At 44.5% G+C, this 25054-nt stretch overlaps 2 protein-coding genes across 3 annotated transcripts; one reads left to right on the forward strand and one right to left on the reverse strand.

Annotated features, from left to right (window-relative positions):
* Window positions 1-484: 484 nt before the first annotated feature.
* Window positions 485-5860, forward strand: LOC123105760 (myosin-14). Of its 2 annotated transcripts, none has more exons than XM_044527905.1 (13): window positions 485-894; window positions 1379-1554; window positions 1634-1737; window positions 2027-2110; window positions 2208-2311; window positions 2390-2476; window positions 2816-3018; window positions 3366-3567; window positions 3660-3710; window positions 3795-3893; window positions 4011-4070; window positions 4322-4446; window positions 4544-5860. In XM_044527905.1, exons 1-13 carry the CDS (start codon window positions 700-702, stop codon window positions 5628-5630), a joined length of 2577 nt encoding a protein of 858 aa, XP_044383840.1. In that variant the 5' UTR covers window positions 485-699; the 3' UTR covers window positions 5631-5860. The 2 variants fall into 2 exon arrangements, with proteins under 2 accessions (XP_044383840.1, XP_044383839.1); XM_044527904.1 differs by having other exon boundaries at window positions 523-894; window positions 4325-4446.
* Window positions 5861-6389: 529 nt separating this feature from the next.
* Window positions 6390-10594, reverse strand: LOC123105761 (bZIP transcription factor 29). Its single transcript, XM_044527906.1, has 5 exons — window positions 9980-10594; window positions 8041-9851; window positions 7750-7882; window positions 7563-7647; window positions 6390-6931 (listed from the first exon to the last, which is right to left on the reverse strand). The coding sequence occupies exons 2-5, from the start codon at window positions 9087-9089 to the stop codon at window positions 6696-6698; spliced, it is 1503 nt and encodes a 500-aa protein (XP_044383841.1). The 5' UTR covers window positions 9090-9851; window positions 9980-10594; the 3' UTR covers window positions 6390-6695.
* Window positions 10595-25054: the final 14460 nt, after the last annotated feature.

Raw genomic sequence — 25054 nt, forward strand, 5'->3', positions numbered from 1 at the left:
GCGGAGTTGCGGCGGTGATGATCGCATACATCGTGGGAGAGAGACGTGAGGTCAGTGAGGGGAAGGGGCGGCTTTCTTCGCTTTGCTGTATGGTTTGCGATTTTTCTTGTGGAAAAGCAAGACATTTAGCCCACAAGGGGCTTCGTGTGAGCGAGGGGGACCCACTCAACCGCATACCTCCAATTTTGTTGTGGGAGCAGCTACCCAGCCCACCTTGCAAAAAAAAAGCGTTGTAACAGAGCTTGATCGGACGGTCGGAAGTGTCCTAACACCGAAAATCCGACGGCTGTGAATGTTAATGACCTGAGATGAAAAGTTGCGCAGTTTTAATGTCTCTGCTACTAATTACTAAATCGCCATTTCCAGTTGCCAAACGCGCCGTGTCTCTTGACCATCCCAATCAGTTCGGTTCCTTCTCAAACACAACACAGTCACCATCATCTTCCCGCAAATCCTCTCAACTAATCTTAACCTTCACCCGCGCAAATCATAACCCTCTGCGCCCTCTCCGAGGCACCCCACCAGCCCAACTCCACGCCACGCGGCCCCCACGCCGAGGGGTTCCGCCGTCGGCCCCGCGCCCACCAACTGCCACCACCCCACTCGCGCCGCCGCCGTCCCCCCTTCCCCGCCCCTCCCCGCTATCCCGGCCCGCTCTTCCGCCGCCGGCCGGCCGCGCCCCCCACGCGCGCGCCTGATATGCTGGTGACGCCCAAGATGGCTTCCAAGGCCGAGTCGCCCGTCTCCTGCACCCCGCCCAAGCCCTCGCCGGTGGGCGCCGACGAGATGCGCGCCGTCGCGCGCAAGTTCGCCGACCAGCCCGTGCAGAACCCGGAGCCCGGCGTCTGGGCCGTCCTCACCGCCATCTCCAAGAAGGCCCGCCTCCGCGCCGAGGTCCACTCCCTCCCATTCTTAAACCCTAGACCCAGAATCCAATATTTCGTCTTTTTATTTTTGGGTGGGGTACTCGGCATTGCTGTCATTCTGCCATGTTCCTGTCCGCATTGCTGATTAATCTGTTTTATTTATGGACAATACCACCCATGGTCCATGGACAGAAACAGGCATTGTACTCTTTACCTGTGAAGAATTTACCTCGCATGTCTGGCCCTGGTACAGTTATCTGCTTAATTGTTGATACCACTAGAGTAACAGTCTAGCAGCTTTGGTTCTGCTAGTAAGCTGTATCTGCGGCGAATAGCCGGCTTGGTCTAATTCGTAGTGCAAAGCTTTGCCTTCAAGGAACTTTCTTGGCATAAGCTCAGACATATGTTGTTGATTAGTCAATGGTTGAGAGTTGAGACATAGTGGCCTTTACTTGTGTTATGCATACCACCACTGTAATGAGGAGGCATAAATTTGCTGATTGGAATCTTAGGGGATGAACATTCTTTTGAGTGCTGACGAGCACATTCTGGGCCGCACGACCGAGAACCCGCGCTTCAGGATTTCTGTTTTGGCAGTCAGTGGGAATCATTGCAAGATATATAAGGACACTGTGATAGGGGAGCTGCAACGCGATGAACCTGTGCCTGTTTACCTCAAGGACACGAGGTTTCTTTTGCTTCTGGATCTTGCTCTATCTGACAACAATAATTTCCTTTTCTTAAATTAACTTGCTGTATCTGTGCAGCACGAATGGCACATATGTCAACTGGAATAAGGTTACGAAACGATCACCTCCAACCAAGCTTAATCATGGGGACATCATATCATTTACCCAACCTCCTCATCACGGTAAAATGTTTCTGCTTATTCCGCTTTTACTAGTCTAATCCTCGTTGGTTTTGTTGGGGTATGTTATCCATTGGCCTGTACCTGGTCTGTGCTGTCTGGCTTGCTGTTCTCTATAAGCATTTTTCGTGTTTCCTCACATTTTGTGCCCGTCCCTCCTTATTTACTTCCGTGCACTTAATTATGTTGTCACTGTCATGCTTCTGGTTTCTCTTGCATGCATGAACACTCTAATTTTATAGAAGTGATATTACCTGTTGATGCCCATTTAACTTGTATATTGATTTTACAGATGCCTCTTATGCATTTGTCTATCGGGAAGTTAATGCGGTCAGCTGCGTAGGGAATGGTACTACCATACTCAAAAGAAAATCAGGTAAGAGGGAATATGGTGTCCTATGTTTGCTCATCACATTTGGCAACTACACTGCATGTTCTGAGATATGGCCGTCCATTTGTACTTGATCCTAAAGGGGAGGTTGGTTCTGAAAGCAAGAGGCTAAAAGGTCTGGGCATTGGTTCATCTGATGGTCCTGTTTCACTAGATGATATTCGAAGACTAGAAAAATCTAATGCAGTAAGTTTGCTCCTTCAAGATGGCAAAAGTTAATCTCCCTTGTATCTCCATTATCTTATGAAGCTAAAATCCATGCAGGAGCTCAGGGAACAACTCGAGGCACATGTTGTGACAATTGAGACATTGAGAGCTGAAAGCAAAACAGCTGAAGCGCAGCATGAAAAGGTATCTACAAACACAGATAATTGCTTGCTTATAGTTTTGGAGGATACATGAGTGTACCGCATGTCACAGGGTCATTTCTATTTTTTCTTCAGTCAATGTAATAAGACAATAATGCTCTTGTATATTCTAATGTCAAGAAAGATTGTTGGTGTTGCCAAGTTATATTTACTGCCTTGTTGATGTAATACACTAGTATGTATTCCGATTTCAAATGTAAACATTTTGGTCCCTTTTCGATTAAACTTATCCATCTGTTTTCAGCAACTATATGATTATCAAATTATACGCATGACTGCCCTTCCCTGTAACCAAATTTTTGGTGCAAATCTGATGATGCAGGAACTAAAGGAGTTCAAAGAAACTACATCAAGTTCTTATCTCGAGCAAACTAAATCTCTTCAGCTAGCACTAGAGGGGAAACAGAAACAGCTAGATTCTCTTAGTACATTAAACACAGAGTTGCAGAATTCCATTAAAGATCTGGATGAGAGGCTTAGTGCATCTAAGCAATCACGTGCTGATGCTGACGAGATAATTCACAGGTGAGCTTCATAGCTGTTGGATCGATTTTTTGCACCACCACTCTGACAATACAGAGGATTTTGCTTGTAACTTTCTATATCATAAGGGTGCATATATTCCATAATCTGTGAAAAAACTCCTGGGTAGGAATCATGATTTTGATAGGAGGAAGTCCAGAGGAATTGCTATATTCCCTACAAATAAGCTGTGAAATGCGTTCCGAACAGGCCAACTCTAAGTTTCCATACTGCACTTTTGTTGTTCCGCTGATGAAGGGTTAACCTTATGAAAATAAATAAATTAGTTTTTTTTGCCATGTATGAGCTCTGGTACTAGCACCACTTATATAAAGTTGAAATGCTTGCAGCCAAAAGGTAAATATATGTGAGCTTGAGGAACAGCTAAGCGAGGAGAGAAACTTAAGAATAGAGGAGCGTGATAAGGCTACAGAAGACCTTAAATCTGCGCTGCATAAAGTACAAGCAGAGGCTCAAGACGAAATGAAGAGACAGACAGAGGCTTACCTTAAACAACAAAAGGAACAGAAAGAGTTTATCGTCAAGCTTCAGGTTTAACCCTCTTCCAATTCTAGTCAAAGTTCAGGTGACTAATTCATGTTCGTGATATCACATACTTAAAATAGAGTTTCATTATTTTTCAGGAATCGGAAAAGGAAACCCGTTTGCTTGTGGAAGCATTGAGGTCCAAGCTGGTATGCACAATTATTTTGGTTGCATTATTCATATTAAGTTATGTCGTTCCATTACTGTACTTCAACTGCTGCACTCTCATGCAGGAAGACTCTCGTGAAAGCCTTGTAACATCTGAGAAAAAAGTGCGAGAACTGGAAACTCAACTCCAGGATGAGCAACTCGTGTCTGCTAAAAGTCAAAAGGTATCATGAGGTTCCGCACATGTTATACTTTGTACAATTTACATCTGTGAAAAGTATTTTTATCTTTTGTAATTGTGTATAACATTTTTTTTCTATTTCTTGCTGTTGCAATTGTAGAAATCTGATAATCTGGAAACTGAACTGCGAAAGCTCAAGAAAGAACTTGAAAACGAAAAGGTAGAAAAATGTTCCAGTCACATAATGGGACTCTTTCTGTTTCTCTGATGTTTCATCACATGAGCAAATTATATTGGTTTTCTTTTGCTTTCTTCATAAGGTCAGAGTTCCTTTTCTGTTGTGCTTTTGCCTCTGGTGTTCATGGGTTCGAAGTTGTATCATATATTTCAGACAGCAAAAATTTATTCTATTCATCGTTTGAGAGGCTACACTCCTCTACTTACAATCTGATAATACATGTGCTTCGTTAGCAGGCTGCTCGGGAAGAAGCGTGGGCAAAGGTCTCATCTCTTGAGCTTGAAGTAGCTGCTACAATGAGAGATCTATCAATTGAAAAACGTAGGTATCAAGGGGCCAGAGAAAGAGTTATTTTACGGTAAGCATTTAATTTCAGCATCATATATAGGCAATATGAGTCCAAGCTTGTGGAACTAACTTTTTCTACAATCCCTTTCCTCTGTTGCTAATTGCAGAGAGACCCAACTGCGTGCTTTCTATTCAACTACGGAAGAGATCTCTTCTCTATTTGCGAAACAGCAGGAACAGCTTAAGGCTATGCAGAGAACTTTAGAGGACGAAGAGAACTATGAGAGCACCTTGCTGGGTCTTGATCTCAATGAAGTACCAGTAGCAAATGTGAACACCGATGTTGCCCGTGCAAAGCCAGTAGACTATGCAAAAGATACAATGTCGGGTGCTTCAGCAGAGAATACCCAAGCAAGTGAACGTAGTTCCACCGATGAAGAAATGACCGAGCAGCAGGACGGTGGTACCAGAATTGAAGGGGGCACTCAAGACTTAGAGTGCACCAGTCCAGAAAGGACAATAGAGAAAATCGGATCTGATTCTCATGGTGACCACACTGCAACAGCTCCTGAGCAAGAGACCGAGCAAGTTCTGGAGACTGAAAGCCAAATCGGTAATGTTGGCTGCAATGATCATAATTCCATTAACAGCGTTATGGGGGGAGAGACTTTGCAGCTAGAGGATGAAATGCAGGCACAACAAGAAACCGAGGAATCTAACTTGATTCCAAAAGAGGGAGGGCGGCCACTAGTTAATGAGGAACAGCAATCCCTAACCCTCAAAGATGGCATTGGTCAGTGTTCTGAAGGGAAACATGAGGGCGACTGCTCTGCGAGCAAACCTGACGACACGCAGGATGGAACTATTCGCACAGCTGATCTGTTGGCCTCAGAAGTTGCCGGTAGCTGGGCAGTGGAAACAGGACCGTCTGTCAATGGGGAGAATGAGTCCCCGTGCTGCTCGGAAGACGTGGGTGGTGACCCCTCTGAAGGACACGATGATGACGCAGGGGAAAGAACAGCAGCTGATGCCCTGACCAGTTTGGTGAACTCTGATGGCCACTCAGCGGGTAGCCAGACTAATGCGGATGGTCGTCGTGCTATTAATCATATGATTGGACTTCTTGATCCTGAAAAGAAGCTTCCAGGAAACTTCGTTGAAGATAGTGAGTCTGATGCTGAGACTCGGGACGGTAGCGAGGCCGGGGATGCAGATATTGACAGTGAAGCCATGGTTGAGGACTCTGTGGGTTAGGCCTAAAAACAACTGATTTCCTCGTACATATGTCGATTTTTAAGTTTCTGCACCCTTTGAGTCGGTTTATGAGCATTTATCATTGTGTCTCCTTGTGCTTCTGACTTCTTTGTATCACTAGTCCAATCTGAAATATCTAGTTCTTGTTGTTAGTTTTTGGCATTGCCATGACATTCGTTCTATGGATTCTTAAAAGGGAATATCATGGCAATTGTTATTACTCCAGTTAAGTAGTTATATGTACTCCCTCCATTTTTATTTACTTTGCATGTTAGCTTTTGTCTAAAGTCAATTTTTATAAACTTTATCAAGTTTGTAGAAAAATATGTTAACATATACACCACCAAATCAATACCATTAGATTCACTATTGAATATATTTTTGCACCATATACGTTTATTATTGTCAATGTTTGTATTGTTTTCTACAAACTTGATTAAACTCCAAAAAGTTTGACTTCAGTCAAAGCTGATTGGAGTAAATAAAAACGGAGGGAGTACCTACAAACCCATGGGTGTTTGTCTGAAGATAGTATAACTGTAGGAGTCGGATAATAACAAATATAAGTGAAATAGTGTGCGATTTCAAAAAAAATTAAAATGCCATGCTTACCGCATTCATATTTTGTCTAAATAAGAATGTGGTAAAGCATGGCATTTTTTTTTTTGAAATCGCACGCTATTCACTTATAGGCCAAAACATCTTGTATTTAGGAACAGAGATGTTAGGTGTATTCCGAAGCGACGAAGAGGCAGAAAATACCCAACAAATAGAAACTAGTTCTACAAAAGAATATGTTATTAATCAACTACTGCTCCACCAGTTTTGGTGACTGAAAGGTAACATATCCACAGAACCAATGAACATAATAAGAAAGAAAAAGAAAGTACAGGCAGGGCTCACTGCCTGGAAAACAACAACGATTATTAACGACGACATTAAAACAAAAGAGTCAATAAAACCACATGAATTCACAGTTCAACTCTAAACCAAGGTTTTCCTTTGGGTCTGCAATCTGCAATGTTTCTTCTCTAGTCCAATCAAATGCTTCTGCCATCATCGCCATCACTCTCTTGATTCATGCTTGCTGGCTGTGCCGTTCTGCTGCTGCTGCTGCTGCTGCTGTTGGTGCTGCAGCTGGTAGAATGGTATGGGTGTAGCCTGCTGCAGCAGCTGCTGCTGCTGAAACATGAGGTTGTGCTGCTGGGCCATGCCGTTGGAGGAGCAGGAGTCGCCGATGCCGAGCTCGATGGTCGCGATCTTGAGGCGCTGGACCTCGCCTGTCAGCGCCTCGTTCAGAGCTGCTCAAGCACACAAGGAGAAGAACTGAATGTCAGAACCATGAGTTTAAAAGAAACACTTGCAAAATCATGAATGAAGACTCTGGAGATACGTGGACTCGGACTAAGCCAGCACATGCCACCCGAGCGGTTAAAGAAACACTTCCAAAATTAGAGTACGAATGAAGACTCTGGAGTGCAAATCAATCTATTCTACTCTACTCCATGGTAGCAACTAACAACATGATGAGAGAAAGCAGCATATTTTATCTGAAGAGTCAATTTTAAAACAGAAGCAAATCTTGGTGCTTGATCATTGTCAAGTGCCAAGCACATCCGTAATGGATTAGTACTTAGACGCTAGACTACATGCCAACGACTACCGGCATGGAGGGAGCTACCTGCGTACCTACCGAGGGAATTCAGAGCTGCGGTCGTGAGCGGAGCACACGTACGACTAGGACACGCAGATAAACATGTCAACGTCAGGAGCCGTGATACGATAAGGACCATCTATGTAGACTCTAGTCTAGTGCCAAGCACATCGGTGGATGGATGAGTGGATGGATGGATCGGACGGACGGACGTTGACGAGCGGATGTTGTACGCACGACAAGCAGGGTGTGGGAGAGAGAGGGGACACGCAACGCACCATCGCGCAGCTGCGCCTGCTGCTCCATGGCCTGCAGCCGGAACCTCAGCTCGTTGTTCTGCGTCGCCACCGCCGACGAGTCGCGCTGCGCCATCGAATTCGAACCATCAGTCAACTCAATTTCAGTCAATGAGATAAAAATGGATGGATGTTGCACGAGGTCGAGAGGAGGAAGAAGATGGTGTACCTGCAGGAGGTTGATCTGCGCGGCGAGCGTGGTGGCCTCCGTCTGCAGGATCTGCACCTTCTGCTCCAGCTCCACGATGTACCGCATCTTGCGCTCCTTGGACCGCGCCGCCGACTGCCGGTTCGCCAGCACCCTGCGCACAATCCAAACTCGATCTCAGTTCCGTAATCCACAGCACGTTTTAGGCAAGCAGCAATCGCCGATCATCAATGGCGAAGCTTTGGCAAGGATTCGCGATCTTGATCGATTGATTGGTTGAGGCGATGTTCGAATGGATTACGACGTACGTACCTCTTGACGCGCTTGGGGTCGGCGAGGGCCATCTCGGCCAGCTTCTCGTCGGCCATGATCTTCTTCATCTCGGCCGGGGAGAACTCGCCGCTGCCGAACTCCAGGCTGAACATGCCCCCCGCGCCGTTGGCGGCGGCGCCGCCGGGGGAGGCGAAGTTGAACCTCCCCATGAGGCTGTCCACGGACAGGCTCCGGGCGTGCCGCCCGGCCATCGCCGGCTCCCCGGCGGCGCTCCTCTTGACGCCCGCGCCGACCCACTCCTCGGAGTCGCCGTTCTCGCTGCTGTCGGCCTTGGCGCTGCTGTCGGGCGACGAGGAGTTGAGCACGTCCATCCCCTCCAGGTTCAGGTACGAGTTGAAGAGGTCGTCGCCGCCGGCACCGTCGCCCCAGCCCCCGGCCTCCGCCTTGGGCTGCGGCAGCTGCTGCGTCGGCGGCGGGAAGTAGCCCGCGAACGGCACCTCGCTGCGGGACCGGCGGTGCGCCGGCACGACCTGCTTGCGCCCCGCCGCCCCCGAGGAGTCGTCCATGCACACGTCGCCGCTCGCACCACCCCGCTGCCCGGCGAAGGACGCGGGCGGCGTCGGCGGCAGCCCCGGCGCCCTCGGCTTGGCCGCCGCCGCCGCCGCCACCACGGAGTGCTCGACCACGCCGAACGACGCCGCCTGCTGCAGCTGGTGCACCTGGTGGGCCTCGCCAATGCGCTCCATGCTTACCTGCCCGCTCGCGCCGGGGACGTCCGCCGTGGTAGTAGTGCAAAGCAAGCAGCGCCGGCGGCGGAAATGGGTCGTGCTGGTCGAGACGGTGGTGATGGATCGAATCGCGAGGTTGGGAGCGGTGGGAGACGACGCGCTTTTAAGGAGGCCTTTAATCGCCGTCCGTTGGGACGGTGCCGGTGGCTCGTGCGTGCGCGGTGCGCGTGTTCGATCGCTCGCCCGCCCGGCCCGTTTGCTTGCCTTTGGTGAGCTCGCCTGGGCCTCGCAAGCCGCCACTTTTGCACCGCGGCTCACAGCCTGGCGACGCACCGTTTTTTTGGCAAGCTCCAGCGGCATTCAGTGTACTGCTGCCCTGGCCGTGGCTAGTACGCATCGACTGGCAGTGGCCGCTTGCGCAGCGGAAACTTCCTGCCTACGGATCATCGGATGGACGGCTGTGGGGCGGCCTCGTGATCCAGCACCTATGTTACCTGCGGGGCTTACCCTATGGACCATGTGCCACGTGTCACCTCAGTTAGGGATGCAAGCGGGCGGCGTCCGCGTGTCCATTCCAGCTGGGCCTCGTCGGTGGCCCCCCGGGAAGAAATAAGCGGTAGAAAACACGTTTTCTCTCTCTTCTTTATAAAAAGATAGTATATACTTTGCGTGCATCTCAAAAAAAGAAAAAGAAAACTTTGCGTCACAACGGGGTATAAATATGCTAATACGCTAGCTCATGATTATCTGTCAATATTAAATGTAGTAGTATAAAAAAGATTTTATTTTGTAATAAAAACTTATTTGGTAGTCGTTTATTGGCTTACCAAAAAATATTTTTTTGGTACGTCGATAAAAGGCAGGCCAGGTGGATCCTCATCAATGACCCGTGGGATGGGATTTTATTTTTTTGAAAATAAAAGACCTTCAATTATTATTTATTTACAAGAAGTAAATAACATACACACAAGGGGGCAAATTACAACAACGCACCAGATAACTTGTGCCACCCAGCCGTGCAGGGAGAGGCCGCAATCATACGGGGCCCATAGCTGAACGCCGGTGATGAAGATGATGGCCGCCCACCGAAAAGAGGACAAGGACAACTTCATCTGATAGCCTCTGGACAAGGAAGGGCGCGAGCTCGTCGATGACGAGGATCACACAGAGCATCATAAGTAGGAGAGAAATAAGTCCCTTGTACGGTTGGTGGCATAACTCTGGAATATGAACCAACGACGAAGACCTACTTGGCGAAGATCTGGATCCAAAGACCATGATGTATGCCTCCAGTGAAGGAGGTTGAGAGGGATGACTGCCTTTAGACACACGCGGGATTTCAGATGAGACTCCACTCAAGCCAGAGCAGAAGATGGGGCATGATACATTCCTCGACTCGAGCGAAGAGAATCGACACCAATCCATGGAAGATAGGGCATGCGGTTCCACGACTGCCTGCTTCAGTTTCCTTGAAATCAAAACTGAAGCGCCAGATCTTCGTATAAATAAGATCTCTTGTGTCTTCGTAAATGGGATGGGGAGAGCCTGACAGGAGACTAAGGGATATGGAAGGGGCTTCGAACCAGTGGGATCCCAGATACAGACCTTAGCTGAGGGCCTAGGACCACAGCGGTGCCAAGAACCGAAAGGAGAGAAAATCTCTAGGGAATGCAATGAATAGGAAGGGGGGTTAGTTTGAAGGGTACCTCCGGGACGAACCGAGTAGAATTCGTCATAAAGGAAGACCATGACGGCGACTATGCCGAGGAAAGCCATGAGAGGAGGTCGACAGTGCCTCCGTCCCCTCGAGGAATAGCCGAACCTAGCCATGAGGCCGTCAGATCTGGTGGAGAAAGGGCTTTGGGTAGGTGGAGAAACGCGAGAGGGATGAGGAGGGGAGGGGCAGATATAATGAGGCGGGGTGGTGGAGGGGTAGGATACACGTCAACGACATTGTCGACATGCGCATGGACAGTTGGGTTGAGTGTGTCACCGCCGAATGGCCATCAACAACCTAAAATGCAAAAAATATGGATTTCTCATATACGACTAACACAATTGTTAAACCACATTTGTGTATCATATTTTTACCTACATATTTACCGGCATTGATTTTTCTTAAAGAAGGGCACTCGTGCAGCGCATTATTGCTCAATGGCCGAAAACAACATCCACGCACCCATGATATCACAATAATCTCATCCATGCTGCAACACCATGTGATTGTACAGTGGCACCGTTGTCACGCTATTAGGGACATTATTTAGAATGTTTGCTCCATATTAGTTTCCTAAAATAGTAGTGGTCACAGTGTATGCTCGAATGCACCTCTCGTGCAACATCATGAGTGTGTTGCTTTCCCTGTAAATTCTTGTTTCCACATTACTACATCTTTAGCCACTGAAATGTGTGCAAAAATGTAAAGAAACATATATTATAGAAGGTGATAATAACACTAGACACTATTGAAAGTTCATTTATTTCTAAATGGTATTTCAGTGTGGTGACAATGTGGTTAGTGGAATTAATGACGATTGCTAAGGTTTATCTCAGGTGTTTGGTTCCTTGGACGTTTTTGTTGAGATGGTTGACCCCCCCTCCCCACTTAAAAAGATCAAAGGTTATGTTTCCCGGCTACTCGAAGGTTTTTTTGATTTGATTTGAGTCGTAGGGCAACCACACTATCAAGAGGGGCCAAGGCAGGAGAATTACAGTGTGGGAGCACTATAAAACTAAACACTTTCCTTTCTAATTATAAAGACTAGAGGTGGCTAGGGCTAGCTCTAATTAGTCAACTAGGACCAACAAGAACTAGAACTAGATCAACTAGAGGAGGCTCCAAAACTTGTATGCACATAGGGCGGAAATCCTCTAGTATATATAGGTTAGAGGGGAGGGAGAGGGCAGCCACCAAGAGGGAAAGAGTCCCCCTTGCTGCGGTAGCCTTGGGGGGGGGGGTTCCACTCCCCTCCCAAGTAGGACCCCCCCATAAGGAAAGGAGGGGGGGGGGCACTTCCATATGGGCCTTTGTGGCCCATATCTCCTTCCACCACTTGGCCTTTTAAGGCCCATTGATATTTAAATTAAATATAAAATGTTCTAAATAATTTCAAACCACTATATATATAATTTAAACATCCCTAGAAACATTTTCCACCTATATATATTAATCGACAATACACTGTATTACTCGATATTCACCGAAACCCTACGGGTGACCCCGAAACACTTCTGAAACCTCTCGGAACTATTTCAGATATTAATGAAACAATATCACAAATATATTCTCATCACTCCCGTCCCACTAAAACTCAGTAGATCGTGAATACCTTAAGCTTGTGACCCCTATATGCAATGACCGATAGCAGAATCATGGACATCCATATCGGTCCCTATGATTACATGAATGATATTCGAGTGAACATTTGGTTATCATGTGAGGTTCCCTTTGCTTCGCGATACTTTACAAAACCCACTGTGCATCGGTATCCTCCTGAGTCATCACCATGCTCACTATACCATTGCTCATGTTACCGGTTTTGTTCTTCTTTCTCGTTGACGTGTTCTGACATCCCTGTGACATAGTCACGTGTGTCTGGCCAGACGATGATGGATGTCGTCGCACCGAGAGGGCCCTAAGAATATTTCTCCATTATCAGAAGAGCAAATCCCACTCTCGAGGTATCCGGTCACTTGTCAAACTTTTCAGTGAGCCTGAAAGTTGTCGTTATGATCACCTTGTTACAGATGATGTTTGAGCAACCCCAAAGCCCACCATCTGGTAGGAAGTAACCGAAAAACTCTCATGGTCTGAGGAACTAAAACACATGCTAACACTCTATGTTATGAAAGATGATTCAGACGAGATAATCACAAAGTATAACAGAAAAGTATTGGGCTGATTTGATATGATCATTCTTCTAACATCATACCCTCAATGTTGTTTTAGGACTATCGTTACACTTAACGATATCCTAAGATTTGGAAAACGTGATCACCAACAACACTTGAGCTAGTCTTAGAGGTGAAACAGGGAACCTATCACTAGTAGAAAAAGGGCCTTCAGTCCCGGTTCATAAGGGCCTTTAGTCCCGGTTCTGGAACCGGGACTAAAGGGTCGGTACTAATGCCTATCTCTTTAGTCCCGGTTCAATCCAGAACCGGGACTAAAGGGCGCAGCCACGTGGAGCTCCACCTTTAGTCCCGGTTGGTAAACCAACCGGGACTAAAGGGAATTTTATGAATTTTTTTTGAATTTTTTTTGATTTTCAAATTTCTGAATTATTTTAACCTCTAGTCTGTAATCACCACCCCTTATCACTTCTCAATTTATCCTCTAATCACCCCTCATCATTCCAAATCATCTAACTTCCCGAACGGTCACCCATCCTCCCACTCCCCCAGCCTGAGCACGCTTAACTTCCGGGTTCTATTCTCCCTCGCTCCAAGTCTGCACTTGTTGTTTTCCTGACAATACTAAGATGTCAATCCTATTAACCTTCAGGAATTTTGCTTGAGCATGAAGTGACACATTTCATAGTTTTATTTTGAAACTATTGTTTTAAAAAACAATAATTATTTAGTAGCACTAATATTTCTTGAATAATTAGTTTGACCATTGTTTGACCACAGTTTGACCAGATTTGACCAAAATTGAAATAACAAAAATAATTATTTAGTAACACTAATATTCTAGAATAATTAGTTTGACCATTGTTTGACCACAGTTTGCCCACTGTTTGAATTTTTTTTCGATTTTTTTCACTCTAGATCTTAAAAGCCCCGTAACTTTTTTCTATTAGGTTTTTGAGGATTTTGAAAATGTTTAACAGGGTTCCCCCATTAAATTTGGATGTAACTTTTCGAGTAGATGATTTTTCATATAAAAAACTTTTTCATCTGAGTTAGTATGCAAAAGTTATGCCCATTTTTACAAATTTCAGAGAGATTTTGCAAATAAAGTCAAAATTCACATTTGCAAATTTTCCCAACAACTAGACCACATATCACATGGGAAACTTATTTTCTTTTATTTTTTTTGACATTTCCATCATTTTCTTTTATTTTTTTAAAACTGAAAAGGCGATCCACTGGGGGGGGGGGGGTAGAGTTTGAAAATGGGACCTTTAGTACCGGTTCGTGGCAAGAACCGGGACTAAAGGTCTCAACCCCATTAGTCCCGGTTCGTGCCTCAAACCAGGACTAAAGGTCTAATCTTTAGTCCCGGTTTGAGGCACGAACCGGGACCAATGGTTGTGGGCCAGGAGCGAGGCCCATTGGTCCCGGTTCATCCCACCAACCGGGACCAAAAGGTCCAGATGAACCGGGACCAATGGCCCACGTGGCCCGGCCGGCCCCCTGGGCTCACGAACTGGGACCAATGGGGGCATTGGTCCCGGTTCTGGACTGAACCGGGACTAATGGCCTGACCCGGCCTAGACCAAAGCCCTGTTTTCTACTAGTGTATTATTAACTGTTTAGGCCTCTTTTGGTTCATAGGATAGGATTATTATAGGAATAGGAATCTTGTAGGAAATGAGATGACATGTATCTCAAATCCTATGAGTAGGAATAGAAAACAAGATGTCATTTGGTTGACACCAAAGGAATTTTTCCATTGAGTCTAGGCTCTTTTTTATTTTCCTATGAAATGTGGAGGATAGGAACCAATCCTATGTAGGAATAGGAATCCATTCCTATGAACCAAAGGGCTCTAAAGGAAAAAATCCTATAAGAATCCTATCCTCTAGAATTCCTATGAAATTCCTCTAAACCGAAGGAGGCCTTATCATTTCACATGTGCATATGAGTTTTCCACTGAATCACATATACCAGGATCATAGCAGTCATAGCATGAAATATAAACTCTTAATTATGAATAATGGAAATATAATAACATAATATTACTGCCACTAGGGCATATTTCCAACAAGATGGTGGTGGCTATGGAGATGAGATGGGAGATGGCGGCGGCTAGGGTTGATGAATGGCTTCTATTGCGCATATTAGGTTCTGGACGGTGCTCTTTTGCGAATTAGACGAAGGCCAGTTTGTAATAGTTGTTGGGTTAGACCTCCTAGAGCCGCATGTGCCTGGTATGAGTGCTGGTATGAGGTGCTCTTTTGCGCCTGGTGTGCCTCCCATTTGATCTCTCTTATCTCCAGTCTACTCCTTTCCATGTATATGCTTGATTTCATCCTTATTTATCCCAATTCCATGTGAAAACAAAATAAAGAGGGGATTTTGGAATCGTTTGCATTCATTAGTCATTAGTAGCAATATCGGAGCGCATCTCTCGGGTTTTTATGAAATAAACCAGTTTAAACTAAGGTGTGATGAGTGTAAACTAACACTCATCAACTCCCGCAAGCTTAAACTTGATCATCCTCGAGCAACATAGATAGAAATCCAAACCGTAAGGAACTCAGTTGTTTAAACCGAAATAACGTGAAGGTTTTGGTTCCCTACTATCAGTATGACTAGATAGCCCTCCACTTCTTCACGTGAAAACCTAGTATAGTTGTAGCGGTGGCATGGTTATTATGCAAGTGTTAGACTATTTAGCCTAGTTAACACTTGCTTGCCGGGAACACATTATTTAGCCTAGTTAGACAAAACATGAATTAGGGAGCGAAAGGTATGTAAATATAACACAATACTAGAGTAACTCGCTAACACCCACAAGTGACTCGCTATCAAGGCTCTCAAGCACTTTACTTCAGTCATTGCATGTTGGAATTCTTTTTGTCTGGTGGCTTAAGTTTGAGTAATATGGACCAATATGTTGTCTTTTTTGAGCTCTTGTGAGGTTATTACCATATACACACACATTCAAGAGAAAGCTGGATAATATTTGATGTAGTGCTACCACTATGCATAGTAACAAGCTCATAGCCGAAATCCGAGCCAAAACACCGGTAGACCGTTCATTGGCCAGCAGAGTTCTCAATATATATAACATTTAAGAAATGTGACAAAGCCGCATTTACACACGTGAACTCACATAGAGTGACAAGGTCATCACACCATCGAGAAGCTGAAGTGTCATGTAAAAATGCAAACACAGATTTTGGCATAATCTCATTCACCTTTCACCTAAGTTCCTCTGGACATCTTTATCCACAAGGGATATCAAGTTTATTAAAATTAACACTATAGGGCTGAGTATCTCTAACATCATCTTTGTTGGTGCAAGATAGGCCCCTTGTGTTTTGGAGTTTGTTGACATAAACAGTTTGGGACTTATGTGTTTGCTAGTACACACAAAGTAACAGGTCCCTACAATATCGAGGAGTTTGATGCAAATGATGAAGATAATCTCCCTGCAGTGCCACGAAGGTTATCACCAAAGATTATGATAACAAGAGTGACCCCTCAAAAGTTTCTGAAGTGAAGCAATTGGTTCGGTGTCTGTCCGAAGAAAAATGACTGCGTTCGAAGAGATTGAAGACGAACTGCAGACGTAGCATATATCTCGTTGTTCTTCTTCTCTTTATTGAGTCATAGGACCACCATACTATTAAGAGGGGTGTAGCGTTCAAAACTTTGATTCTCTGATGCTAAACCCAAATCCTATAGAAGTTGCGAGAGAAATCTCTTTGTGTTCCGAGCAAATACTTGCCAGCAAGAGACTGCGATCTTCTTCGCTGCAAGAGATTTGTCTCAGACCAAGGAGTTAGCATTACTTGTTCCTCAAGTAATGTTACCGTTAATTCAAAATCCGACTATTGTAAACGTGTCGGTTGGCCATTGGCTGGAGCACGTGTCCAAAATGGTCATTTCCCTCCAGGGAAGGTTGCGGCTATAAATAGCCACCCCACGCGGGCTTTGTCCGGTGGCTGCTCCGTTTGATTCTAAGAAGATTGTTGAGCAAACCCCCTCTGTGAGGGATTTGAGTTTAAATCCACTAAGAGAAAACCCCTAGAGTTGAAGAATTAGATATTGGTTCAGTATCACTCAAATCTAAGTTCAGTACGCTCCGCCTATTACTCTTGAGAGCTGCAAACTCCGGTTAGGTGTCAATTTCTTCAGAGACCAAGTGTGATTGTGGTTCTCGAAAAGAAGTCTGTAAAGGTTCGAAGATCACCTCAAGTATCTACCGTGAGTGATCGGCAATGGTTGACAAACCAATTGTCGAGGAGAATATGGTGAAGAGAGTTTATCTTCTATGTTAAGTCACATCCCCTCCAACCAGACGTAGTCCTTGTGCAGAAGGATGAACTGGTCGAACAAATACCCTGCCACCATCGAGCACCACCGGTTACCTCTACTACCCATATTTACATTCGATCTGCTTTTCCTTTGTGTAAATTGTCTTCATGCATACTTCAGTTTCCATTCGGTACTTAGTTTTAGCTTGTTGTAGTTTGTTTTTCATTCGCTCCGCTGCTGGGTTCCAAGAGTTTCTAGTTTTTCGAAGAAATTTTAAAACTCCTATTCACCCCCTCTGGTAGACATACTTTGTTCCAACAATTGGTATCAGAGCAAGGTACTCCTTGACTGTACTCATTTTGGTCTAACAACCTTGGATTTTAAGTATGTCTTCAGTGAGCTACAAGTCGCATCTCAAGATTCCCATATTTGATGGGATGGAGTATCCCTTCTGGAAGGAGAAGATGAAGATCCGTCTCAAAGCAATAGATGATCATATGTGGAATATGGTGCAGTTCGGGTTCATGGTTGCAATACCTCAAGCACCCACTTACGAGGAGAAGAAACTCATTCAGATGGATGCTCACGCCAAAGATGAATTTGGTGGCCATCTGTCTCATGCCTAATTTCTTCGCTATCGCCAGTGTGAAACTGCGAAGGATTTGTGGGATGTCCCCGAGAAGATAAATGAAGGTGTTTCAACTAAAAAAGAAGCCCGAATTGATACTCTTCGAGCAAAATTCAATCGATTCAAGTGCATTGGAAATGAAAGCTGTCAGCAAACCTTCGATTGTCTAAGTGACATAGCAAATGAGCTTCAAGGTCTCGGCGCCAAAGACATCATTGACCATGAAGTTGTGAAGAAACTGCTCTGATCACTTGACAGTTCATTCGACACACTTGTTCTGATGATTCGTGAACGAGCTGATTTCAAAATCCCCGACTCTACTGATATCATGGAAAGACTGAATACCCACGAGGAACAAGAAGAAGAGAAAAGAGATCTCTACGGCTCAAGTCAATGCAAAAATCATGCTCTCAAGGTTGTAGCTGATTCATCCTCCGATGGAAATGCCGATGCAGATTTAGATGACACAGAAAGGCTCAACGAAGATCTCGCATTAATCACGAAAATATTCTAGCGTCTTCATAGGAAGAGCCAGTTCCATAAGAAAGGTTCAAACAACTCTGGCGGTTCAAAATCTTCATCAAAACCTACTAGAGAATACACCCGCTTCAAGCGCAAAAAGCCTGGAAATTTCATTTCGGGCTGCCCTCTCTGGGAAGCTGAAATTCGGGCTAGTGGAAGATATGATTCTGGCAACTGTTGAGGGAAAAGCAAGAGTAAGAACTACGACTCCGATAATGAGAAGAAAACAAAGAAGTTCTTCAAGAAGAAGGACAACTCCACTTCAAATCTTCGTCAAGATCTTCCTCAAGGAATCCTTACAAGTCCTCCTCCAACAGCAAGAATAACTCTTGCAAGGCCAAAGCGTACATCGGCAAGGAGATAGATTCTGATGAAGAAGAATCATCTGACTCCGAAGAAGCTGATGAATCCAATGAGGATTTCGACTCCGGCATGGCTGGCATAACATGTGCCTCTTCTCCTACAACAAACTTCTTCGAGAATCCGTCAAGCGACGATGAATCTCCTGCCTACTACTTCATGGCCAAAGCCTCGAAGGAAAAGGTATCCTCCAAACATAACAAGGTTCACTCTAGTGATCAATATTCTTCGGATGAGGATGACCATGCTAAACTAATATAAATTGCAAATATTCAATAAAACTCTCTTGAGAAAATTGAGAAAACCCTCAGGAAATCTGAAGGGTTGTTAGTTGAGGAGATGGAGAAAAATCAGTCGTTGACCGAAGTGTATTCCACTCTCAAGTCACAAATGGATGAACTATCAACTCGTCATGATTTTCTCTAAGCTGACCATGAAAGGTTGACCTATGTTTACCAAAGGAAACAGGAACTCGAGGCGCTGGGAGAGGCTCATGAGGATTTGATAAGAGAAAATTCTCTTCTCACCCAACAACTTAAGGATAAACCTGAAGTGTTTGCGCCACCTTGCTTAAAATGCCTTGAAAGAACCAATGCTGAATCAAATGTTGAATCTCCTATAAATGCTAACTACTCGGTCGAGGAAAATGGTTCTGTTTCTGATGAAAATTCTAGGTTGAAGGATCTTCTTCAGACAGGAATGCTCAAATCTCTCAAAGGGCATCAAACCCTTTGTGACGTTCTGAAGAAATCTATTCTTCACAAAAATCCCAGGAAGGAAGGTATCAGTTTCGAAAGGAAACTGAATGAAAATGGTTCATACTAGGAACCTCATCAATATCCTCGCACTGTCTGGGTGCCTGCCAAGAGCAAAACACTTGATCCAGCATTACTTTCGAGATATAACTCTCCCATCCCTGAATATCCTAATAATGATTCTCTGGACAACTATAAGCTGTTCAAAAATCAACACGGTGAGGCTGTTGTTTCTATGTTGGACCAAACAGCAGAAATGCCCCACCAAAGAAGGCTATATGGGTGCCTAAGAAAACTATTGAAACATTACCTGTTACCATGTTACTAACCATGCAGGCTCAAAATGCTCGTTACTTACTTGAAAAAGTTCGACAGAATGAGTATATGCATACCTCATACAATCACTATGCTCATTCATCTGGAAGGAATTTCAATGCTTATTCTTTTGATTAAGCTCACACTTCCTCGAGCAACAATTATGTTTATTGAAAGAAATCATATCCTGCTTGTTCTACTATTTGGAAGCCACCTGCAAAGATGTGGGTGGTTAATAAAGCCTAATTCTTCTGCAAGACTGTCTCTGGGTGTACTAAATGGATAATGGATAGTGGATGCACTAGTCATATGACCGGAGACAAGTCATTTTTATTGACCCAAACTTAATTGCTTCTCCTTTGAAGTATATCACTTTTGGCGACAACAACACAGGAAAGGTAATTGGGCTAGGTAAAATTGCTATATCCAGAGACAAGTCCATTGATGATGTTTTATTTATTCAGTCTCTTGGATTCAATCTTATGTCAGTTGGCAAGCTATGTGATCCAGGCATGCTAGTTTTATTTTCAATATCCTGTCTTCATAGCCTCTGACAATTCCTTCATATTCGAGGGAATTAGAAAAGGTGATCTATATATTGTGGATTTCTCTAAGGGTCCCTCAGTCCAAACTTGTTTGCTTGCAAAAGCGACCAAAGGTTGGTTGTGGCACCGAAGGCTTGGTCATGCAGGTATGAGGAACTTGCAGACCCTAGTGAAGAAAAATCATCTTCACAGCATTCCTGATGTAAAATTCACCAAGGATCGTCTTTGTGCTGCATGTGAGGCTAGTAAATTGTCCAAGAAGCATCATTAATCAAAGACTGTTATGACCACAACAAGACCTCTGGAAATTCTTCATATGGATTTATTCGGTCCTCAAAATTATGCAAGTTTCGGTGGCAGTCATTATGGTATGGTTATTGTTGATGATTTCTCTCAATACACTTGGGTATTCTTTCTCAAAGACAAAACCTGCACCCAAGATATGTTCAAAAGTTCCGCCAAGAAGGCCTAGAATGAATATGATGTGCGAATTAAGCACGTTGGGAGTGACAATGGAACTGAGTTCAAAAATACTTGTATTGATGAATTTCTCAAAGAAAATGGTATTACTCATGAGTTCTCTGCCGCATACACTCCCCAACAGAATGGAGTTGTTGAACGAAAGAACAGAACTCTCATCGAAATGGCAAGAACAATGCTCAATGAGTATAAAGCTCTTATTCGCTTCTGGGCTGATGCTATTAACACTGCTTGTCATGTTATCAATCGTGTTTATCTTCACAAGTTCCTTATAAAAACTTCAAATGAGCTTATCACTGGCAAGAAACCTATTGTTTCTTATTTACGTGTTTTTGGTGCACCTTGCTACATTCTTGATATGAATCATTCTTCCCGCACCTAAGGCACATGAAGGTTTTCTTCTTGGTTATGGTCGAACTCGCATACTTATCGTGTCTATATCTCTCACCATGGGAAAGTTATGGAAACGGTAAATGTGCAATTTGATGAATCTAACTGCTCCCAAAAGGAGTACCCGCCAAATGTGATAGATGAACTACCAATTTCGGATGCTATTCGGCAAATGGCTATTGGGAGTGTCAAGCCAGTTGAAGGAAATGCACCCGAGTCCTCTGATGATGATGCCCCTATGACTCAAAGCAGAACTCATCAAGCTACTGCCGAAGGAAATTCCACTCCGAATGCAAATGGCAATCAAATTGCAAATGCTGATGAAAATGGCAATCCTGAAGGGAATGGGAATGCTAATGCTAATGCTGATGAAAACGATAATGATCATCAAGATGAAAAAGCCTCATCCACGAGTGGCTAATCGAGTTGATCCTTCATTAATTCTCATTGAACTCGAGAATCCAGGTTATCGACCCACAACTCAGTCATGCACTTGCTTAGCTAACTACTGTGGCAGTTTCTCCTTTGTGTCATTGGCAGAACCTACCAAGTATGAAGGAGCCATGAATGATCCAGATTGGATGAATGCTATGCAAGAGGAGTTGGTGCAATTCAAATTGAATGATGTGTGGGAATTGGTTGACAAACCAAATCCTAAGAAGAACAATATCATCGGCACAAAAATGGATTTTTCGCAATAAGCAAGATGAAGATGGCATTGTGGTGAGAAACAAGGCTCGTCTTGTTGCTCAAGGGTACACACAGGTAGAAGGTATTGATTTCGGTGAAAAATATGCTCCTGTTGAAGGAAATATGCCCTAGAGGCTATAATAAAGTTGTTATTTATATTTCCTTATATCATGATAAATGTTCATTATTGATGCTAGAATCGTATTAACTGGAAACTTAGTGCATGTATGAATACATAAACAAACAGAGTGTCCCCAGTATGCCTCTACTTGACTAGCTCGTTAATCAAAGATGGTTAAGTTTCCTGACCATAGACATGTGTTGTCATTTGATGAACGGGATCACATCATTAGAGAGTGATGTGATGGACAAGACCCATCGGTTAGCTTAGTATAATGATCATTTAGTTTTATTGCTATTGCTTTCTTCATGACTTATACATATTCCTCTGACTACGAGATTATGCAACTTTTGAATACCGGAGGAACACCTTGTGTGCTATCAAACGTCACAACATAACTGGGTGATTATAAAGATGCTCTACAGGTGTCTCCGAAGGTGTTTGTTGAGTTGGCATATATCGAGATTAGGATTTGTCACTCCGAGTATCGGAGAGGTATCTCTGGGCCCTCTCGGTAATGCACATCACTATAAGCTTTGCAAGCAATGTAACTAATGAATTAGTTGCGGGATGATGCATTACGGAATGAGTAAAGAGACTTGCCGGTAACGATATTGAACTAGGTATGATGATACCGACGATCGAATCTCGGGCAAGTAACATGCGATGACAAAGGGAATAACGTATGTTGTTATGCGGTATGACCGATAAAGATCTTCGTAGAATATGTATGAGACAATATGAGCATCCAGGTTCTGCTATTGGTTATTGGCTAGAGATGTGTCTCGGTTATGTCTACATAGTTTGCAAACCCATAGGGTTCGCACGCTTAATGTTCGATGATGATTTGTATTATGAGTTATGTGTTTTGGTGACCAAAGTTTGTTCGGAATCCCGGATGAGATCACGGACATGACGAGGAGTCTCGAAATGGTCGAGAGGTAAAGATTGATATATTGGAAGGTTATATACAGATACCAGAATGGTTCCGATAAGGTTCGGGGATTTTTCGGAGTACTGGGAGGCTACCGGAACCCCCCGGGAAAGTTAATGGGCCTAATGGGCCATAATGGAGGAGAGGAGGCAGTCCATAGGAGGAGGCGAGCCCCCCTTGCCCAATCCGAATTGGACAAGGGGAGTGGGCGCGGTCCCCCTCTTTCCTTCTCCTTCTCCCTGCTTTCCCCTTTCCCCTCTCCGTTGGAAGGAAGGGGGGGGGGGCGAATCCTACTTGTACTGGGAGTCCAAGTAGGACTCCCCCCTTGGCGCGCCCCCTTGGGCTGGCCACCTCCTCCTCCCCCCTTATATACAGGGGCGGGGGGCACCCCAAAGGCATACCAAGATTTCTCTTAGCCGTGTGCCGTGCCCCCCTCCACATGTTACTCCTCTAGTCATAGCGTCATAGTGCTTAGGCGAAGCCCTACACAGATCACATCACCATCACCTTCACCACACCGTCATGCTGTCGGAACACTCCCTTGACCCTCTACTAGATCAAGAGCTCGGGGGACGTCATCGAGCTGAACGTGTGCTGAACACGGAGGTGTCGTACGTCCGGTACTTGGATCGGTTGGATCGTGAAGACGTTCGACTACATCAACCGCGTTAACCTAACGCTTCCGCTTTCGGTCTACGAGGGTACGTGGACACACTCTCCCTGTCTCATTGCTATGCATCTCCTAGATAGATCTTGAGTGATCGTAGGAATTTTTTTGAAATTGCATGCTACGTTCCCCAACAGTGGCATCCGAGCCAGTTCTATGCGTAGATGATATGCACGAGTAGAACACAAAGAGTTGTGGGCGATAATAGTCATACTGCTTACCACCAACATCTTACTTTGATTCGGCGATATTGTTGGATGAAGCGGCTCGGACCAACATTACATGACCGCGTTCATGAGACTGGTTCTACCGACGTGCTTTGCACACAGGTGGTTGGCGTGTGTCTGTTTCTCCAACTTTAGTTGAATCGAGTTTGACTACGGCCGGTCCTTGTTGAAGGTTAAAACATCACACTTGACAAAAAATCGTTGTGGTTTTGATGCGTAGGTAAGAACGGTTCTTGCTAGAAGCCCGTAGCAGCCACATAAAACTTGCAACAACAAAGTAGAGGACGTCTAACTTGTTTTTGCAGGGCATGTTGTGATGTGATATGGTCAAGACGTGATGAGATATAAATTGTTGTATGAGATGATCATGTTTTGTAAAAGTTATCGGCAACTGGCCGGAGCCTTATGGTTGTCGTTTTATTGTATGAAATGCAATCGCCATGTAATTGCTTTACTTTATCACTAAGCGGTAGCGATAGTCGTAGAAGCAATAGTTGGTGAGACGACGACGACGCTACGATGGAGATCAAGGTGTCAAGCCGATGACGATGCAGATCATAATGGTGCTTTGGAGATGGAGATCAAAGGCACAAGATGATGATGGCCATATCATGTCACATATTTTGATTGCATGAGATGTTTATCTTTTATGCATCTTATTTTTCTCAGTACGGCGGTAGCATTATAAGATGATCCCTCACTAAATTTCAAGGTACAAGTGTTCTCCCTGAATATGCACCATTGCTATAGTTCATCATGCCGAGACACCACGTGATGATCGGGTGCAATCCAGTTTTGCATGTGCAGAATACTCAGGTTAAACTTGACGAGCCTAGCATATGCAGATATGGCCTCGGAACACTGAGACCGAAAGGTCGAACGTGAATCATATAGTAGATATGATCAACATAGAGATGTTCACCATTGAAAACTACCCCATCTCACGTGATGACCGGACATGGTTTATTTGATATGGATCACGTGATCATTTAGATGACTAGAGGGATGTCTATCTAAGTGGGAGTTCTTTAGTAATATGATTAATTGAACTTTAATTTATCATGAACTTAGTACTTGATAATTTTTGCATATCTATGTTGTTGTAGATCAATGGCCCGTGCCATCGTTCCCTTGAATTTTAACGCGTTCCTAGAGAAAGCTAAGTTGAGAGATGATGGTAGCAACTACACGGACTGGGTCCGTAACTTGAGGATTATCCTCATTGCTGCACAGAATAATTACATCCTGGAAGCACTGCTAGGTGCAAGACCCGCTGCAGGAGCAACTCCAGATGTTATGAACGTCTGGCAGAGCAAAGCTGATGACTACTCGATAGTTTAGTGTGCCATGCTTTACAGCTTAGAATCGGGACTTCAAAGACGTTTTGAATGTCATGGAGCATATGAGATGTTCCAGGAGTTGAAGTTAATATTTCAAGCAAATGCCCGAGTTGAGAGATATGAAGTCTCCAATAAGTTCTACAGCTGCAAAATGGAGGAGAATAGTTCTGTCAGTGAACACATACTCAGAATGTCTGGGT

The sequence above is a fragment of the Triticum aestivum genome, chromosome 5A, assembly GCF_018294505.1.
Source record: "Triticum aestivum cultivar Chinese Spring chromosome 5A, IWGSC CS RefSeq v2.1, whole genome shotgun sequence".
Classification (NCBI taxonomy): domain Eukaryota; kingdom Viridiplantae; phylum Streptophyta; class Magnoliopsida; order Poales; family Poaceae; genus Triticum; species Triticum aestivum.

Bases quoted from the DNA above. Each gene is read 5' to 3' on its own strand.
- LOC123105760 (XM_044527905.1), top strand. From the start codon at position 700: ATGCTGGTGACGCCCAAGATGGCTTCCAAGGCCGAGTCGCCCGTCTCC. The intron at 4,071-4,321 runs GTAGAAAAATGT...GTGCTTCGTTAG, and splicing joins AAGAACTTGAAAACGAAAAG to CAGGCTGCTCGGGAAGAAGC. The intron at 4,447-4,543 runs GTAAGCATTTAA...TGCTAATTGCAG, and splicing joins AGAGAAAGAGTTATTTTACG to AGAGACCCAACTGCGTGCTT.
- LOC123105761 (XM_044527906.1), bottom strand. From the start codon at position 9,089: ATGCCGCTGGAGCTTGCCAAAAAAACGGTGCGTCGCCAGGCTGTGAGC. The intron at 7,883-8,040 runs GTACGTACGTCG...GATTGTGCGCAG, and splicing joins GACCCCAAGCGCGTCAAGAG to GGTGCTGGCGAACCGGCAGT. The intron at 6,932-7,562 runs GTGCGTTGCGTG...GTGCTTGAGCAG, and splicing joins GCAGGCGCAGCTGCGCGATG to CTCTGAACGAGGCGCTGACA.